The 21,065-nt window shown below is 41.5% G+C and overlaps 1 protein-coding gene and 1 long non-coding RNA gene across 2 annotated transcripts in view; one reads left to right on the top strand and one right to left on the bottom strand.

Annotated features, from left to right (window-relative positions):
* SUSD5 (sushi domain containing 5) overlaps window positions 1–1,245 on the bottom strand; it is a 50,068-nt gene extending 48,823 nt beyond the window's left edge. Inside the window, exon 1 of the mRNA XM_080385898.1 lies at window positions 1,142–1,245. Within this exon, the coding sequence (XP_080242024.1) occupies window positions 1,142–1,235 (94 nt within the window). The 5' untranslated portion in view covers window positions 1,236–1,245. The remainder of the gene's footprint in view (window positions 1–1,141) is intronic.
* A 391-nt stretch (window positions 1,246–1,636) lies between these two features.
* LOC308063241 lies at window positions 1,637–5,562 on the top strand. The gene is made up of 2 exons (XR_013927896.1): window positions 1,637–1,712; window positions 2,349–5,562. It is a non-coding gene; the product is annotated as an uncharacterized lncRNA (long non-coding RNA).
* Window positions 5,563–21,065: the final 15,503 nt, after the last annotated feature.

The following is a 21,065-nucleotide window of genomic DNA, read 5'->3' as shown; positions in this document are numbered from 1 at the left end:
CGTTGTATAAATGGTAATTTACACAAAGTGGTAGAAACATACAAGCAAGATTAATTTTCTCCCTTTGCTTTGCCATACTTTGTCATCAGCTGAAATAAATTTAGGTGAAAGAGGAAAAATACTCCAAGAACAAAAAGAAGAGGGTTTTACTGCCCTATAATGTTTAAGATCTGCTCTGTGGAATAATGCAGCAAAATTCAGTGGTAAAGAATTAGTGTATCAAAATAAAAAAAATCCTGAGATCGGGCATAAATCTATTGCAGCTGTGAAAGTGAAAAAAAGTGGCCATTCAGCATTGCTCTCCCAGGAAAAGACACGGTTGTTTCAAAAATAAATCGTGTTTTTGCTAAGGCAAGCTGGTCGTCACTACTACAGGCTTAATCATTAAAAGGGCAATCAGCTACTGGAAACTTTCAAGGGATACAGCTGTTCAGAGTTATCATCAGTGGGTAAAAATTCCCATTTCAGAGTAACTGGTGGCTGGTGCTTCAGCCAAATTCGCGTCCTGATCACATCCCTCAGCAGCGAAGGGCAGATGAGACTTAGGTGCAGAGAGGTGAGCAGCCATCCTTGGCGCATGTGGTACTGAACAGAAAAGGTTATAAAAGCCTTGACTTCTTGTCTTCCCTTCCTCAAGTACCTGCCTGTATAAATCAATACTGGGGGGCATCTGAATCTGGCAGATGGGGAAGCTCTTTGGAGAAAAGATGCTCCTCATTATAAGGAGAGCTCTCCTAAAATAGAGCTGAGTCTTCTTATTCGTGTTCTGGCTTTGTTTTGTTATTCTTATTTCCTCTTGAAAAGTTCATTATCCTGTTGTTTTGTTGTAATAAAATAATCTTAGCCTTCTGGGATCTTATTTCCTTTTTCTCCTTAACCCCAGGATATTTGTAGAGTCTCAAAAACCTCTGAATCAGATGTTTCCTAACTCAAACTGGGGCATGTATTTCAGTTTCTTCTCTAAAAAAAAAAAAAAAAAAAAAAAAAAAAAAAAAAAAAAAAAAAAAAAAAGTAGTTTTGGTTTTGTTTTTTTTAAGTTTGTTTTTTTTAAGTTTGTTTTTTTTTCTTTCGATAACACATTTCAACATACAGCTTTCATTACAGCCATAGCAACCCAGCCCAAACTGAATGGGGGACTCACCATCAGCCTGAACAGAGATGATCTGAAGGATGAAGAAGGCAGATCCCACGCCTTGGAGAAAGGTGAGAGAGAATCTGTGAGAGCCTGAAGCCATTGCCCTGCTTGCAAAGCCCTCAGCTGCAGGAGGTTGGCTGCCGAGGCTTTTTCTCTCTCCTCCTCTGCACTTTCGCAGCGGGGTCTGTGGTGATGATTTCAAGGAGCACTTTCCCTCGGCAGGATCCTGTGTCTTGGGTTTGCACGGAAGGCGGGAGGGGTGGAAAAAGAAAGAGGGAGGGAGAGAGGAATCCTTGGCTTGGGTAGTGTGAAGGGGAGGGGAGGTGGGGGGGAGATGTCCAGCCAGCTGGGGTTGGGGAGAGGCTTTATCCAGCCCAGTCTGCAGGGCAGTGCACGCAGGGAGCCGGTGTGAAAAGTCACATTACCCTGTCGGTAAATACCTAACGGATCACGGTGGAAGAAATGTAAAAGCCAGGAGAGAGAGAAAAGGGTGGGGGGTGGGGGAAAGACACACGACGAGCAGAGGAAATCCTTGGCTGAGAGGAGAAGGCAGCTAGATAGCTGGCACTGGGACGCGGTGAGTTTGTGGGCTTAGCTGTGCATCTCCGCAGGGATGGGTTCGGGCATGGGCAGTGTTTTCTCTCTGCAACATGAAGTCAGCCAGCGGTACGCTGCTGAGAGCTGCAGGTCGGGGGCTGCTGCAGCACCAGTGATGGTCTTCAGGTAAGGGCTGAAGAAAGGTGACAAATGGCATGGGACCCTGGCCACTGAGCCTCCCTGAAGATCGGGATTGGGATGGATTAATCCTGCCATTTCAGATCCCGGGTTCAGGACAGGCATGAGGAGCTGAAGGTCAGAGCAGGAGTCCATCGGCTGGTCTCTGTCAGTGCTCCTGGTACATGTGAACAGTGCTGGTCAGGTCTGAACGCTCTGAAAGCAGCTGATAAAGGGAGTTTCCAGCTCCCACTAGCACCTACAGCACTAACATCTGTCCCTTCTTCTCATTCGTCCTATATTTGTCCCAACACAACCCAAAAGAAACCCCCACAATAAGAGGAAACATACTGGTGGTGATGCCATGATTTATTTCACTAAATACATAAACGGAATAGTTTTATGTTGCTGTTGGAACTGAGCAGGGCTCAGAAATGTTGTTTTCGTATTCCCATCCTATTTTGCTTTTATTTCAGCTTCTTAAAATTTTTTCCCTTAGAAATTCGAAGCTGGGCAAAAAAACGCTTGGTCTGCCAGAAACTCTGAGCCACCAGGAACAGGAGCAAGGACCTGACCCTCCTCACTGCCACAGGCCCCATGTCCTGCATGGCAAGATGCTGACAGGCAGCTGCGGCATCTCCTGGTGAGGAACCAGCCCCGCGTGGGTTTCAGATTGACTGAAAACGACTCAAGCTCAGGAACTTCTCTATAGGATACTGAAGTAAGCAAGTAACACCATAATGCTGGAAGCTTTAAAACTACCCATGTTTGATGAATTTGGGCAGACAATGCTCTGATCCTGTTGACTTTTAAAGAATTATAGCCGCGTGTCCCTTCTTTATTACCCAGGCATGGCATGTGAATGTACATGCTGAAAGCTTTCAGACAGGTAGCTTTGAATTTCCTGTTCATCCAGGGAACAGGGATGGCAGCAGGTTTCTTTACGTTGCCTTGCCAGCCTAATTCCTCAGGAACACCTCCAGAATCAGAAAGGTGGGCAGTTTCTTGCTCGCTCCATCCTTAACATGGGACAGTTGGCATAACGTAACTACTTAACTGCATTACCTTTCAAAGGAAACTGCATGGTCTGTACAACAGAAATTAACATACATGAGAGAAAAGGAACAGAAAATTGCAGCGTTCTTTGAATGCATTTGTATTTCTTTTACTAGTGACATAGCTAATGGCATAAAATGCAAGTTTAACTTAATGATACGCTGATAGTTCTACTCCTATTTTAAAAATCAGTGGACACAAGAAGATGAGAGATTTTGAATCTACACACTTTCAGCAAAAGAGCAAAGAGATTCCATGAAGCTGAGTAAGTAATTACAGCAAAGACACAGATATTAACACAGACTTGATGTGACAACATTAACAGCTCTAGGTTTCCTTGACGCTTGTCATAGGGATGATGACTTTGTTGGTCCTTTGGTGTCCTCGTGAGTTTGGCCATGAAAGGACAGTATCTTCCAGATTTCCATCTAAAATTCCAAAGGCTTGTTGGATTAGTTTGCTAAAACTGGATCGTTTCCTTGTGTTGATATATGTAAAGGCATGTTGCCACTCTGGCTCCTGTCTTGGAAAATCTCAGCTTGTATTCTTGAGTAGAACATCTTACTGATTTTAAAGAATTACAGCAGACCACAGGATCTGTTCCTTTTTCAAGGCATGAACAGTTCGTAGAATGACCTGGCTGCTCCTTGTCATCCCATCTCAACTGTAAAGTAAGCCTGTAAGTGTGGAAAGGTAAGGACACTTACCAGTTATTAAATCCTGGAGGGTAAGTAAGTACCTTGCTGCCAAACAGTTGACCTTCCAATCTAATATTTCTATCAGCAAAAATCTCTGCTCCTAGTGTATTTTGGAAGATGTACATAAAGCTGAGCAGATTAGGTTTTGTATTGAAATTATGTACACGTTGTTTTGCATTGAAATCAACATTAATCAGGTAAAAATCCTGCCTTTAGATTTTTGAGCTTCTTGGAACCAAAAACTCAAAATGAGATCTGGAAATTAAGATGGTTAGGAACAGCTATAACCTTTTGCTCAGAACCTCTGGCATTCATAGCACGACAGTATTGGTCAAACTGTTCAGTGTATGGTGTACAATGTATTATGACACATTACAAAAGATTAATTGTACATGCAGCTTTACACAACTCATAGATCGTGCCTTCCTTGGGAGCAGTGAATGTGTCAGGGGTGATATTTTACAAAACAGTGCTTCACTATATGCCAACTTTTACATAGGGAGTAAGACACGTGAAAGCACTGGGCCATAAAGTATGTACATACACATACGAATGTACACAGACAAAACACTCATGCACTGTGAGGCACACAATAATAGTTTGGGCATCTAGTACCTGAAGAGCATCTATATACATTTATATCTGGAATATGTCATTCAAGTTAGAGTGGATTTTTAATGCTAAATAAAACACCTAAAAGAAATATAAGTGAACAAAGACACATTTGAAAACGGGACCATGTGTATTTACAATAGAGATTATTGTATTTGGTCTCTTCATATCTACTACTTGCAATATTTACTTTCTGCTATTAAAAAATGTATATATTATAAACATTATAGATGTAGAGGCTCCAGTTCTGCAAACTCTAACACATGACCTTAAGCTTTGCAAGATAAGGACCTAGGATCCTAAGGTCTTGAGCAAATAGACACTCTCAGAAACATTTGCTATCTCAAGCCAAGCTGGGCAGATGTTGGCAGATTTGTTAAAGTGCTGCAGCTGACAAAGAATCTGGTCTTTGAAGAACGCTGGAAAGTCATAGGAAAGGTCGCTTTTCATACCAGAATAAAGCACAATAGAAATAAATTTTCCGTTTGGAGAAAGATACCTCTCTTCTCTGTCACGTCACTAAAGCGTGAGATTGTTTAACTTGTTTCTCTGCATAATGCAATAGCTTCAGATGTTGACAGTCTGCATAAATTAGCTTGAAGAACTGAATTTAAATGGAATATAGGCTTTAGGTGTACTTACCATCCTAAATTTTAATTTGTTTTTAAAAGACAGAGATCTACAATAATACGTGAGCAGAGTTCTGACTAAATTGCTCTAACCAGCATGATTATTAGAATTTATCATACAGTCTGGAACTTCTGAAGTACTGTCTCCAGCCGAAGTTGAAAGGAGATAAGTACAGAAATAAGTGAGGCATACAGCCTGCTATGTGCCCTACACTCGGCTGCAGAGCCTGCATTAAGGATGGCACTACCGGATAACTCCACAACCGTTTGCAGTGACCCATGCCAGGTACGACTTATCATATCCAAACTTTCAGATAACAGTTGATGTATGTAGATGTCATGAAATACTTGATTTCCTACAGTCCAGACGTGTTGGCAATGGCTGTCCCTGGATACAGTGGTGAGAACTGTGGAAACCAAGCGGGTTTAGGGTCTGCAGCTTGCTAACACGTCAATTTGTAAGTCTGCACAACCTCTCCAGACTCTCTGTCTTCACATTTAAATAGAGATAATCAACTTTACACACCATTCTGATATAGCCTAATAAATCAACACAAGTTTCTTTATAGATACCTCTGTAGTATCATATCATTCTTATGGGGGACGTCTGCTTTCCCGAAGCCTATGAATTGAGCTGCTGCTAGAAACAGGACATAAAGAATTATGACTTGGCTTGCCAAGCACCATGTAAAGGGATCTGAAATAGCTAATAAGACAACATGGCATTTACATACAAACCCTGCAATGACTGACATCTCTTAAAGGATATGGAGCCTGTGCAACTGAAGGCAGACAGGAAATCTTGGGTAGTACTGTACACCTATTGTACTCACGGATACTGCACCTACTGTATATTGGGATCCAAACTTATTCTGCAGCTGTATCCAAGCTTCTAACCCCCAAAAGCCGACTGGAAAAGGGAAAGAAAAAAAAGGGACAGAAAGATTTCTTTGTTTATAAAATGTGAATTATTAAGCAACAGTAACAGAGACAAACATTTTTCAGTGTCTGGCAGTCTGCAACAGTGTACTAGCTGCAGGGAACTTTTTATTTTATTTATACAGAGTGTTTGCACCTAATTAAATGAAAAAGTAGAAATGTGCAGAACTACCTGAAAGTAATTCAGGGAGCTGACCAAAAAAAAATAAAATAAAAAGGAAAAGGCATATGCCCCATTTTGTGGGTGGTGTGTTGAACACAGGGACCTGTGTCATGGTGCTGCTGACTCTGAGAAAGAGCGTGATTCTGACACTTACATCATGTTATGTGGGGTCAGGCGCTGCCATGTGACAGGCCACGACCCCCATATAAATCATTGCCATGTAAACTGTAAAAATCACACTTCATTTCTTGAAGACCGAGCAGTCTCAAGAATAGAATGAAGATATCTGGCCATAAAATGGCAGCCACAATATTGGTGATATACAGAATTAACTCAATTTTTTTTCCTGATGAACAGAGGTAAATCAAACATCTGGCTGGTTTTGATTGGTGTTATTTGGCCAGGGGGAGGGTGATAACTTTTACTTTCTTCTTTTTCTAAAACTGTACAGCAGTTTAATGGGTGAAAAGTATGTAGCAGTGTAAAAAAGCACTCAAGTTCAGCCAAATGGTTTCTCTTTGGTCTCTGTGGGCATCTGTAAAAGTCCGGGTAGAGACAGAACCTAATACCTTGCCTGGATTACTGTCTTCAGCCTGCAACCAAACCACTCCCATTTCATAGTTTCACTCTCCTTGTCTCACACCCTCTAACTTTCACAAGCCACGGTCTTCAGTTAGATGACAGAACACAATTAAATTAAATGCAAGGCTACCTGCATCTACCTGGTCAATAGCTGATGACTGCCTTGTGCTGGGGACATGTGGCATGAGCAAATGTGGGATGTGACGCATCTTTTCATGGTCCCCAGGCAACAACCAAAGAAAAGCCAGTCCCTTTCTAGGGGTCCCAGTGATGCTGGGAGTCTCCTCTGAAGCAGGGTGCGCGCACCAGCACCCATACCTGCATCAGCGGGGTGCTGCACTGCAGGCATTGCTCTGCGATATACTTCACCTGGGTCAACATGGACCAACAAGCTGTTCTTCAGCATTTATCACAGATCCCCACAGCTTCTCCATCCACCCCCACCTTGGGTCCCTCCAGCCAGCTGCGAGCTCCATTGCATGGAGACCCCAAGAATACTGCAAGGCCAGAGCACCTGCAGCAGGAAGAGTTCAGCCCTAGCAAATTTGTAAGGTGCCACCTCTCTGGCACATAGCGCTTGCCATGGAGTTGTCTTCCTGCGGCAGAATTGTGCTCCAGCATCTCAGCTTTGGTTTTCAAAGGGACAGGTCTAGTCCTTCCGTTTGCAAACAGACCCTTGCAAACAGAGGAGAAAGAGGTGCACAGAAAGCTGGAAATAGCATCTCTTAGAGCTGCAAACGTTCCCAACCAGGGTCGTGGGGAGTATGCAGGGCCATGGTTGTAGCGTTTGTCATGCCTCCAGCATAGCAATTAATTTGCCATTTATTTTAGCAGTCACCTAATATTTTGGCTTTTGTGCCTCAGCCTCCTTCTCCAGCTATTTCCTAAAAGTTTGTTTAACTGCATTATAACGTATGTTCCCTGGACCTTAAGGCATCCTTAACTTCTCACTAGCTGTTAGCTCTGCCCTCTAGTGCTGCATGTAACACGGGAACTGGATGTCGTGTTATAGACCCGTGGCTTTGCCATAAAGCCCAGCTGGTGTTCAAAAGCTGTCTGGTCAGATGCTAAATGGCCAAAAATCTACATGTCGACAAAACTGACTTGAATTTTTTGTGCCTTCTGGGAGTGGGTTCCCAGTCCATTTGTAGTCATTTAAACAACAGACCTCTGAAATGTATCCCACCCCAACCTCAAATGTAACCCCATTTTACAATACCAACCAGTTCAATTGATATTTATTTATTGCCTGCTTGTGCAGCTCAACTTGTAGCTCTGACCCACCCCACAGGTTCTCAGCTGCTGGGGATGTGACCAAGTGCTGCTTTGAGCGAAGCCCAGCGGAGAAATTTCTTCACCTCAGTGCCTGGAGTTCGAGCTGAAGGTGGAATGAACGGCTGAGCCAGAGAGCACAGTGCTCGGCTGAAGCAAAAGGTTTTTATGGCAGGCTGTCACAGTAACCAGACATGGTACAGTTATGAAATTAAGTGAGTTTCAGCAGATGCTTTGCAGTTTGCAAAGCGTGTGCAAGAACTTCTGATAGTGCTTTGCACTTAAACAGTAGCATTTTTAAGGAGAGTTTTGTGAAACTCTTAACACGCTGTGTTTTCCTAATTCCACTTGGGGAAAATGACATTGCTTAAACACACTGAAGCAGTTAGGACAGTGTTGTTATGTTTCCTAACTCAGCCGTACTGAACGCAGGGAGATGAAGGCATGGCTATTGATACCAATCTTTGAAATGCCTTCTCTCCTTGCACAAGCCAAGCATGTCATTACTAAGGTCACTATAACTTTTTGGTAAAACATTAGAGAATACGAGAAAGGCAAATCCTGAAGAAGCTTTGAGTCTTTCTTGTCACAGACACTTATCCATACTTGGGAAGGAAACACCCTTCCAGCCGCCCCACCTTCCCTTCCTCCTGGTCACACACCTAGCTTTCACAGTCCGGCCTCTTTCACACCTCTCCACGATCTCTCCAAGATATGCAGGTACTTAAGGAGAGTGGAACTGAGCCTCTGGGAGGGTAATGTGTAGGGTTTTGTCCAAAGAGCTTTGGAGGAATTAGCATGACAGAGAGTAGATCTGAAAAGCTAATGCAGATGCAGATGGTACCAAGCTACTGTGGGAGTCTGGGGCACTGAAGCATGGAGAGAAGGACGTTAGAAAAGAAAAGATCAAGATCGTTAGCTCTTGGGCCGGAGAAGCCTAATTTCTGTTTTCTCAACCCCTCACCTACATCCCTGCCCACAGTGTGGCTTTTCATCTTTTCAGAAAATAGGTTTATCAGGTTCCTCTCAAGCTCTTGTCCTGCATCTTTTCTGCATCTTTTCTTCATCTCTTCAGCATCTGAGCCTCATGCTGATGCTTGGCTTGTCTGAGGAGTGGGGGGATGGCTGAAGAAGCAAAGCCAGATTTGCCGGACAGACACAAGGCCAAGGAAAGCGCAGCTGATCCAAAGCCAGTGTCAGGGTCTGATGCAAGATGATGGTTACCAGGTGTTCAGAGGTCAGAGCAGGGGGCAGTTGGGTTGGGCACTATGATGATATTGAGAATGTTGTTTCAAAGAAGATCAAATACCTAAGCAAATTCCAACAGCAGACCTTTACAATGGCTAGGTTTCACTTTGGAAGACTATCTTGCATCTTCTCCCTTTCAATGCAACACTTCATTCTGTGTCAGGGAAAATGGATGCACAATATTCAAACCAGATTCACGCTGCCTGCCAAATACCATCCACACCTAAACTTCATTACACTTTCACCCCTGCAGTACATCCAATCGTCACGTGTTGACTAACACTTAAACAGCTGTTAAAGCACAACCTACAAGCCATAATGATAACTGGGGTTGGGCAACAACATAATTTGTGTACCAAAACCAGTAACTGGTCTTAACAGCCTATGAGTTAATGTCAGCCCCTTGGGCTGGTCAGCTCTTGCAAACAGGTTGGAGTTGAACAATATGAGAAATTGAGTGGTGTATCCACAAATGCAAGGCTACTACCATTGCAACCGTCAATTTTTATTATAGTAGTGAATTATTATTAGCTAAAAAAAATATCTAAAAATACATTAAATTTAAACTGACATCAAAACACACACTCTTAGCAGCAGAAGTAGCCAGGATATTTTTGATATTAAAATATTTGTTTAGAAAAGAAAAGAACTATTCTCCTTCATTTGGTAAAAGAAAAATCAACACTGTGTGTCCTCAAAGAACTGAATATTTTAGCTCTGTAAGTATAAATAAATTTGTAATAACTCTGGATTCCCAGGCCAGTCCAGAGGTTGAATATTGCTATTGAGGAGACGGTTAATTTTAATATTTTTAAATATATAAATCATATATTTAATTTGAAAATGAAATTGACCCCTGCCCTGAAGTCTGGAACATCTGCAACTTGTAATTGTACAAAGAAGCTGGGAGAACCAAACCAAAACAGAAGCTTTTTGTGTGCACGTGCATGCACGCACGCACGTGCACATGTGTGGGTGGGGTGGGTGTGCTCGCGCGGGTGTATGAGAAAGAGAGAGGGAGAGAAAAAAAGATAAATATTTTCCTTGCTTCTTTATTTTTGCAGCTCAGGACCTGGCAACAGGTGACTTCCAGACATGGATCTAATATTGCAGACCTCATCATATGCTGATACCTCCCAAATTAGATTTGTGGCTAAGACTTCCCACTTGGAGAACTTTTGATATTTTTTCTGTGCACTTCATGAGCACGTGTTATGTTTCAGTAAATGTATGAAAAAGACACTCTGAAACATGAAATGAAGTTATATTTAAAGCTCAATATTTGCCAAAAAAAGGTTATGGAATAGGAAGGTTAATTAGTAAGGTACCTGATAAAATATTTGAATAAATAAACCAGTACTTAATTATACAATAAATACTATCTAATTTCAGTAGCTGAGGCATTCCTGACCAAATTACTTTACTAAAAGCCAATTTTAAAGCAGCAACGAATTATCGACCAGTAAATAGTGCCTAAAATAAGACCTGCTCATTCCGGCTTGGTCTATGTTCATAGCATATTTATCAGTCCATCTTTCCTCTTTTTCTGACTGATCTTTTTTGGTCTCTTTCAGTCTATTTGTTGCACTACTTACTACTAAGACAAGCAGTCTTGTGGGAAGGAGACATGAGTGCATGACAGCTTTGCTCACAAATGCAAGTACAAATATTCTGTGCCTCTGAATGCAATAGAGAAAAGTTTATTTTTTCAGTGTTTCAGCCCTCCTTACTGGCCAGAGTTGTACCACAACAGCAATATCAGTTTCCCATCCCAGCACAGTATCAGTGCTTCTGTGGTTATCCTAAGACTTCTCTGGTTTTGTATCCAGACCTCATTGAAAACACCTCCATCCAGGTAGATCACACAGGGAACCTTCTTTTAATTTGGGCTTTGCATTTGAAATCTGGGGGAAAAGATTCCTGACATCTACCCTAGATTAAGTATGTCTCACCAAGTACAACAAAGGTAAATCTAGCCTCCTGAACTACGTAACTAGTTGCTCTGCGTTCCATACACATCTAGTTCACAGGTTCTAAGAAAGAGCAGATGGATACAAAAAAGAGCACGTCATAGCCAGAAATCTTGCAAATCCACTGACAGATTTAAAAGGAGATAGGAGGCAGTTCAGTGTACATTAAATAGGACATTTCATATTTTTTTGGCAGGGAAACACAAAAACGTCTGATAAAAGAGAGCAATGAAAAGACAATTCTATGTCAAATGAAAGGGATAGGAGTGCTACAGGAGACACACTAGCCAAAAATATATAGAGGGGTAAAAGAGGAAGAAATTCTAAAAACGAGATCAACCTTCTACTTGGAAGAAATACCCAGACTTCAGTGTGTTTTGCTGAACTATTCCTTCAAGCCTTCTGAAAACCAGGCATAACAAATACTCAGGCTATAGAAAAGCAGACTGATAGCCCTCAGCAGAGTTACAGACCAGCTAAAGAAAACAAATTTTGCGAATTTAATTCCAGACTGAAGAATTTTAAGAGTGTCCCTCCAACCCAACACTCCTAAAGATCTCTGAATTTCGAGTTAACTTTGCCCTCTAGAAGACACGTATATGCAGAACAATATGAGCATGCAGCATTTAAAAGCTTGAAAACACCTGGTCTCCAAAGATCCACGTACTGCTGCCCATTTGCTTTGGCAGGGCTAATCCTTGGTTAAATATTGGCACAGCTTCAAATCGTTAATAACAGATACATAGCTATTTATAGCCCTGATAGCTTCCAGAGCCCCAAAGCAGCTGCCACACTAAAAGGCTAGGTATATGCAGAATGATATTTCCTGTTTGGTTGCTTTACTTTCTCTTCCTAAATTTTCCCCATTGTGAATATTGCCATCCTCCTGCTTCATCTCCATTTCCATCCTTGCTTTCCTTTCTTTGTTTTCTGTTTCATCTGTTAATTTGCTGCCCCTCCTTCCCTAACTCTCTGTTCTCATGCTTTTATTCATATTAACTTGCCTACTTTCTTCTTTCTCTGTCATCCTACCCTGGGCTACAACAAACAAAACAAAATATGAGGGGAACAAGGTGAAGGATTGCAGCTTTAGCGAGCTTATTGCACATCTCATGATATTTGGTACATGAAGCCTTAGCATAGGGCTGGGGCTTGACTTGAGAAATAGTAATTTTTATTTGGAAAAGATAAAGCAGCTTTCTAGCACACGTGGTTTCTGAGAAAACATTATTCGAGCGTACCCTGAAGGCTAGGAATCCAAAGGCAAATAAAAGAACCTCAAATTGATTATTTTTAAGCCAGAAGGCAAATAAAAAGGAACTCCAGATTGATTATTTTTAAGCCACCCTCATCACGTATGATTTTGGAACACTTAGTGCTGACAACACTGCAACATGGATCAAGCATAGGATTTGCCAAAAGTTGGTCTGAGCTTCCTCCATATGTTTGCTTCCTCTTCTACTCTTACCTATTAGTGCAGGATTTTTAAAGGCTGACTGTTAAAATCTATCGCCTGCAAACTAGCAAAACAGCAGTGTGCACCCTGAGAACTGGTAAAAAGAACCAGCAGCGATTGAAACAGGGAATACAGGAATCTCACAACTGCTGTGCTCCCTCCTTTCTCGGTTCCCAGATGAGGATGGGCTCCCAGTCTGGCTCTGAAGCCAACACAATCTTCTGCTTCATTTCTTTCTAGTGCTTGTCCACCAGGCTACATGTCCTCTTGTAAGCAAGGATAGCAAATAGTGACAAGAATGAGCGGTAGCGTGACAAAGCATGCAAGTGGTGAGCATCATCTGTCCTCAGTTTCCCAGGGGTGAGAAGGGAACATGCTAAGCCACAGCATCATCTTCCTCTTGGGTCTGGAGGTATGTGGTTTCCTCTGCTTTGCTTTGCTTTTAATAGCCTTAACGACATCTCAGTAATGGCTCGGCTTAAACAAGAAACGTCTCCAAACTTGATGTCACAATCTTTGTGACAGATGAAAAAGCATTTAACTCTCATCAGCTTTGCATTTTCTACTTTGTTCTGTTAGGAGAAGGAGCAGCAGCATAAAAAAATTACAGAAGTGCAACAGTGTTCCCTGTTCTCAGTTGTTTCCCTCTGTTTGTGTAGCTAAGGTGACCGGCACCCTGGTAGGTATCACAGTGTTTCTGGTTTCATTAACACAAGTTGTACTGGAAATACCACATGACATGCTCCCCTCTGTGCAGCTACTACCTTATTTTTCAATCATTTTCAGGCATGAATCCATCTATTCCACTCTAAGACAATCTAAAGCTCGGAAATCAGAAATTGTGGGATCCATAAAGGAAATAGCATACAAAGAAGAAAAGCAGCTATTTACAATTATAGCGACTGGGGTTTTTCCAAGAAAGTCTGATTTTGTGTATTCCTCTGCCCACGGTGTTTCAGCTTCTGCGGTGGATAGTTTGATGGATCTGAACTGGAATGACGTTCAATGCTGAAGAGGCAGAAACAAGTGCAGAAACCTTGGCAGCACTGCTGCTGGCTGTTTGCTGGTGGCGAGGATATGGAGGCTAATTGACAGTGTAGCTCAGGACACGCTGAGTTAGGGCTTAATTGCTGCAAGTGAGACATGGAAGGGATTCAGCAATTCCTGCCCAAACTGAACCTCATGCCAGAGTGTTATGGGCACATCACAGAGATGCGTGCCCACTATGGATGTACGTATGTCATGAGGAAGCTGAATGTTTCTGAAGTCCCAGCAATGCCAGGAAAATGTAGGTTCAGGTTCACCTTTCCAGAAGCGCATCAAGCTCCTTCTGATGTTAACATCAGCCTGTTCCTCCTCTACACAAAGGCACACCTGTCCCCTTCCTGAACCTTCTTGCCATTTTGAAGTATTCATGTTACTGGGTAAACAGGGATAAAACAGGGTCTAAACTCATCCTGGCTCTTTTGTGAACTGCACAGGAAGATGCTTAAAATCAGCAGTAATATCCAAGGCTGAATGAGCATTTAGGAGCTGGCAGAAACTGACTTTTGAAGCAGCATCTTTTTGAAAGTCAAAGGGTCTCAGAGATACAGCCAAACTGTTAGAAAAAATCCTGACTGTAATGCTCATTTGTCCAGTTCATAAATCTGCCTCTCTATTCTTCAAAGTGCCAAAAGCTATCTAGCCAGACATCCAGCTTTTATAAGACAGTCTAACAAGCTGTCTGGCTCAATTAGTTGAACTCTGATGGTGCTCCAGATTTTCAGTCAGCAGACCACTTTGTAAGGAAAATATCTACTCATAGACCCCGTTCCGTTCCGCTACCAGTAGCTTAATCTACCGTGTTGTAGTTCTAAAAAGTTTTTTTCAATGAACCACAAGAAAAGGCTCTGCAGTCCATCCACACACCACAGTTTCAGATCCTCGATTCCTCAGCTTTTTTTTCTTGGCCTTCTTCACCGTAAATGGTGGAAGCGATACTTTCTATGGTCTGGTTGTGTATATATGACGGGGAAAAAAAGCCGCATACTTGGTTATGATTGAGAAATTCTGAGTACAAAAGTACACTTTGGGATTTCTTCAGCCTGAGCTCACTCTGTTCTTGTATAATCCCGTAACGGACTGTTCTATATGATCACAGATGTAAATGGCCCCACAGAAGCTGGACTCTATTACCAAGTTAGACTGTATATGGTTATATCTAATTCCATTATAACTGCTAGTAAAAAGCTCGTATGGCCCAGTTAAACAGATGCAATCCTTATAAAAATACAGGGCTTTTAATCAATAAAGAGTAAAGGAACCACTACAATTACAGATTTGTTGTGATGCCTCTTCCTAAGAAATGACGATGCTCAAGAAAGTAACCTTTTTTTCCCCAAGCTGCCTGATCAACCTAATTCTTCAAGTTTTACCCTTGGCAGCTGGCATACATACAGGGAGATGCTCTTTTTTCCCTGGCAGCCAAGGGGCAGGGCCATTTTCCCCTTCCTGTGTTTCTAGTTCGCCACAAATGGCTTCAGCAACATTCTCACCAGCGCTCCCATGAACCTGGCTGCTCTGGTGATCCCTCACTACCTACTGCATCGGTAACGCAGCCACACAGACAAGACTTTAAGGACAAAATCCAACCAGAACCCTGAAAAACTGGAGACTGAAAATGCATTGTTCCCCACAATTCCGTGCACGGGTTTCTTTCTTTTTTTTTTTTTTTTTTCACATTGGCCATGCAAAGCTTCTTCAAATATGTCCTAGTCTCTGACTGAAAACTGAGTGACAAAATTCTCAGTCACACAAAACACAACGAAAAAAGGTAAATACACAATGGGAATGCAATGTTATTAGAGCTCTTATGTGCTTCAGGATTTACTACATTTCAGCAAGCTAATTCAGAAAACACATATAGATTCATTTTTGTCTGGGTTTAGGTTTTGGATTTTGACCACCCTCTAGCACCATAAAATGAATCCAAATAAGATGCTACTTCTATATGCTACAGAGTTAATTTAATTCTGTACCAAATTTTCAGCTAAGTGCTTAAAGCGTTAACACAACAACTTACCATCCTCTACAAAGCAAATATCAGAGAAGAAAAGCTATTTTTAAACTAGCTGCACTGACTTCAATGCATTTTAGAGCAGGCCTTATTTTCATAAACCTTCATAAACAAGTTACTGTGCTGTTTTTATGACAGATAATCATCAGGATTATGTGGAAAGGTGTTGGCACAGTAACACATACAGTGAAACAATTCTCAAAATACTAGTCATTATTCTCAATTATGTTTTGTTTGATTGTTAAAAGCCAATCTTGTTGACCCAGCAATATACACTTGGCTTTGCAGCCACTGTTGCTGCTTAGTAATGTCTTGGGAAATCCTATGCCTTTGAAACTCTATGCAAATCACCTAAAAGGAGCCAACGTTAACACTCAGGCTGAATTAGAAAATAGGAAAATACACGAAGTAAGTAGTTTAAGGACAAAGTTGTCTCTAACTAAAATCAAGCACTGATTCACAGTGACATTATGAAAACACTAAACTGTACATTAAAATTCCTAAACATTGCTGCTATTCACAACAGGCCAATGCAAACATTCATTATTTCTGTGTCTGAGAGTTAAATTGTAAGTTAGGAAAATGATGTCAGTATAAAAGAATTCAAAACTAATTTTATCTGATTGGCAATTGAGTTCAAGTACTGAGATACTAAATAAATATTTGACAGCACCATTCCATAGTATAATTTATTTCACATATGCACTAAATTAAAAGAAAAGCTTTTCTGAACTGCAAGCAATTTCCAGACAAACCACTAAGCAGGATGATGGTGATGGCTTGCTATTGTGTCATGGTAGAGCACCTTCTTACCCTTGCAAAGGTCACCAGAGTTTTGAGCAAATAATCAAAACCACAAGGCAGAGAACAGCCCAGTAGGTTGACTTGTCACACTTGTGACAGGGAATTTCAATTTATACCGCTGAGTGCTTCTGCTCATGGGGGAGTAATGTCTGACCTTGTATTTGTGTCAGTAAGACTGCCACTATGGATAAGGAGTTCAGAGTTTTGCCTAGCAATGGACATTGCTGGGAAAATTCATTCCAGCACGACGGGGCTGTTGTTAAGATCCTATTTAAATCTATGATGTGCCTCAATGAGCATGTGCAAATGTGTTATTCGCTCAATGACCAATACTCACAGGCACACGACGGCACAGAGAGACACAAGAGGTACGCAAGAACCATCGGGTGTGATGCACAGACAGACCCAGAGCTCAGAAATCCTTTCAAAGAGGAAAACTGAGATACAGCGTGCACCATTTTTCTGGTGTATGCTGAAATGGAAGTTGCAGAGCTGCAGTATTTTCAGGTCCCCACAGTTTTGGTAAAGGTAGGTCTATTCGGTGGTTCTTATCAAAGCAGAGTTTCCACAAGAAGCTCTCTTATTTCAGATTCAAGTGAAGAAGGAAGTGTTTCACATCATTACAAGGATCTAGAGCTGCATTTTTAATAATGCAATTATGCATATAGATAATCAGCCTAGTTTAGACCTTGCTGAAATGCTAGGGTCAAAGTTAGAACTGAAATTCTCTCAAATTGGGAGACTGTTATGCAGAGTTTTTATTTAAACCCCCATAGAGACAATAAATAGCTGCAAAGTTCAGCTGGTTTATATCCCAGAGGACTTCTCAAGGGCAGGGTTCATAACTAATTATAAGAAAATATAGGTAACACTTACCTCAAATGTAAGCCTTACCTATATGTAATACCATATGCTTTTAAAATACTACAATGTTTTGATGTTCAATGCAAAACAAAATGTACTCAATATTAATTACACTTACAAAACAATTATCAAAACATCTGTGCTTTTCCCCCATTACAGCAAAAGGAGGAGAGTTGTAGACCTCTATTTATTACAAAACAAAAGAAGCAAAATGGAAATGAAAATCTGATTGGTATGGTGAGATCAAATTCAGAATTACATTTTTCAGTTTTTTATAGTACCTTTTATGTTTCCTACTTCATTCTCTTCCAGAACTTAGAGAAGCCTGGAGTATCTACTGATTATTCTACAAATCATGAAACCTCAACTAACAGTCCATTAAAATACTTGAACTATTACAAGGAAAATTAATACAGACGGTATTGAAGGTTCTACATTAACCTTTACTCTCAATCTAACAGTTTATATCATATGTGAATATACATGCTGTCATCTTCTTGACATACTTTGTCATGTATACAGGGTAATTTTCTTTCTAGAGAGTGCTAATACAGAAAAATGCATGTGTTGTGAGGCTTCACTAATACAATACAGAGTCTGTATGGTACTTTGGCATTTTCTGGATGAAAAGCATTACACGCACATAAGCTGTGTCATTAAAAAATCAATTTGGGAGATTAGGAGGAGTGAAAGAAAGAGAGAAAACAGTGGTTCTGAAAGAAAGTAATGTTGCTAGGAAGTCAACATTTTATATTCCCAGGCTTACAGTGCCACATAATTACCAGTATGAAGTAGCTGTTCACTTGATTTATCATTGCAAAATAAACTCCCTTTGTGTGCATGTATGTTCTGTTGCACTGTGGAATTAACTACAATTCGTGGCTATTGAAACACCAGCAATAAACCATTTTCCAACAACATACAGGAGTCAGAAGACTGACTCAGAAGCCAGTACTTACACAATTACCTACTAGCCTTGTTTCCAAACTTCAGAGGTCTCAGTATCTCCTTTTGCAATTTCTCCTCTTAAAACTTTTAGCCTAAATGTCCATGCACAGATGCTACACACTCCACTTTATGGGAAAGTACACATGCCCCTCAACTGGGCACTGCTTGGATACAGATGTTGGGTTTGTAGAAGTTTAAAAAGGTGTTTGAATGACAGGTTTAGGTAATTTAATGTATAATTTGTAGCAGAAGTTTGGACTATCTTATTATTTCAGACTACAGGGAAATTAACGACTGTTCAATGTAATAGCATCTCTAAGAATATTAATGTGTGGCATAAAGCTGTGGCACACTGAATGACTAGAGAATTTTTTATTAACACTGCAATTAAACAGTTACTGTGATGCCAATGTGTCATTCCAAATTATGTCAGCCTAAATTGGTGAAATTCAATTAAATGTATTATAGCTACACCTGATTCTGACCACACTTGGTTTGTGCTAAAGTGTGACGCATCCTGACATCAGACTGGGTTAAGTGCCAGTCCAGAGCCGACTTATTCTTTGAGTGCTATACAATTGACAGAAAATGCCTTTTTACTACATTTTTAGTAGGTGAAAAATTTTAACATGATCTAAAGGCAATTGCACTGCTCTTCTTTCTCTGATTTTTAATTACATTGACTTTCTTGCAGCTTTTCCTCTCCCATCACCTCCTGCCATCATGACCCTAGTGCAGTGCTGTGTTGTCCCTCAAACTGTACTTGTTTCTCTTCTGGCCTTTTTCTGAGCATAGGCTTCAGCTTCCTGATGTTATGCACAGCGCCTGGAGAATTGGTTTGTTTTGAAATGAGGATGGTTTACCACCCTGTGTTGTAAATGCCACTCTAAACAGTACAAACACATATGTTGGTTTGGCTTATCCGTGTCTTTCAAATCCCCAATGTTATGCTCCAGTAAATTTTACCACAGAACCTTTGCAACAGGCACATTCCACCCACTCGAAGCTTAATCCTCTACAAATATGCTCACGCAAACGTCTTGCTTCTCAGTATCATTTTCTAATTAATTTCTATGGCATGGAGTGGTCATTCTTGCTGTCAAGTATCATTCTCATCTGGAAAGGGTAAAAAGACAAGCAAAGAAAACGAAATGTGTCTACAGAAATAAAGACTGATAAAGCAACTGGAACTGATAATGTTTGTTCATTAGCGTTTTCAGATTTCACAGCATGCAATGAGGGTGTGGAATTAAGATTCTCAGACTTTTCCTCAGCTGAGAAAGAGCAAATGATGGGAGCAAAGTGATTAACACAGTCACTGCCTCACTCCTGCCTCACTGAACAAGGAGCTTGCCTCTCTCATCATTCCTTACAAAGGGAGCGCAGACACCTTGCTTGTCGACGCAACACATACAACGCACGTAACTTCTGTGGCATCCATTCTACGAAGGCTGCAGCTCATCTGGCAATATCTGCATCCCTAGACTATCTTATCCCTTCTGAGAAGAAACTCTCTTTCTTGCATCCATCTGCAGGCCAGGTGGAACCTTCAGGCTCCAGGACGATATCAACAGAAGAGGTGAGTAGAAAGGTAAAGCCAGAACAAAGTGGCATCCCCTTGGCTGGGGCACAGCTCTCTGGAAAAGACTCTGGTGGTGCTGGGGGTCATCAGCCAGCAGCACGGAACACCAACCCTGGCAGCAAAGAAGGCCAACTGCATTCTGGACTGTATTAACAGGAGCACAGCCAGCAGTGCCAAAGTACTATCTCTGTCTACTCAGTACTCATTCGACCACATCTGGAATACTGCATACAGTCTTGGATCCCCAGTACAAGATAAAATGGAGTGAGCTCAGTGAAGGGCTACCAGGCTGGTTAGGAAGGGCTGGAATGCTTGTCCTGGGGGGAGAGGCTGAGGGACCACAGCTTTTTCAGTCTGGAGAAGGGAAGATTTTGGGTGGACCTAATAGAAGCCTGCCAGTGCCGGCTGGGAGGCTGTTGTGATGGAGCCAGGCTCTTCACACAGTGGTGCGTGATGGGGGGACAAGAGAAAGCAGACATGAGTTGAAAGAATAGAGGTTTTTACTGGATATTAGAAAAACCTTTTTCTCTATTACAACGACCAGGCAGCAGAACAGGTTGCCCAGAAAGACTGCGCTGTCTCCATCCATGGAGGTTTTCAAGATCAAACTGGCTAAAGCCCCGAGCCACCTGCTCTGATCTCACAGCCAGTCCTGCTCTGAGCAGCGAGTCAGACAGGATGACTGCCTGATATCCCCTCCAAGCTGAATTATTCTGTGATTCTGTAATTGTAAATGATTATGTGTGCTGTTCAGATGAACAGCTGCTGGAAAACGCAACTTCAGTTACCTCTTCTGTGTTGGTTTTACCCTGTCTGACATTCTGCACCCAGATGCATACTGTGTTGCAGTCTGAAAGATTTTAAGGCTAGTCTAAAACCACGGCTATCTTCCCAACCGGTAAGCTCTATAGGGCTGACTCCTGAGAAATGTAGAGACTTCTGGTGTTCCCATTTGTTTTTTTTCTTCCAGCATCCTATCTCCCGAATCCACACCTCAATCCTGTACTGCTGCGGTAATCGGTGAATGCCAGGAATACAGCAGGAGGATGGCCACAGATGACTCGGGTGCAAACATGTAAAATCAGAGAGAAAACATCAGGAAGAGATAATGCTGCAGAATGTTATAAAAGGAGTGTTTGCAAGCAACGTAATTTAACTGGTATGTAAAAAGCTTTCTCTACCTTCTTCGCATAAGATTAGCTTGTTTGCCATCACTTCAGGATTGATACTTTTTCTCAGAACAGTAGAGTATACTCCATAAAGACACAATAGACGTTATTGGTGGTAATAGCTTAGCATTAATCTCACACTTTAAACAGTGACAAAACTCTTTCT

The sequence above is a fragment of the Falco punctatus genome, assembly GCF_963210335.1.
Source record: "Falco punctatus genome assembly, chromosome: 4".
NCBI lineage: Eukaryota > Metazoa > Chordata > Aves > Falconiformes > Falconidae > Falco > Falco punctatus.
The sequence above is the reverse complement of the archived record's forward strand: the minus strand, read 5'-3'. Positions and strand labels throughout refer to the sequence as shown.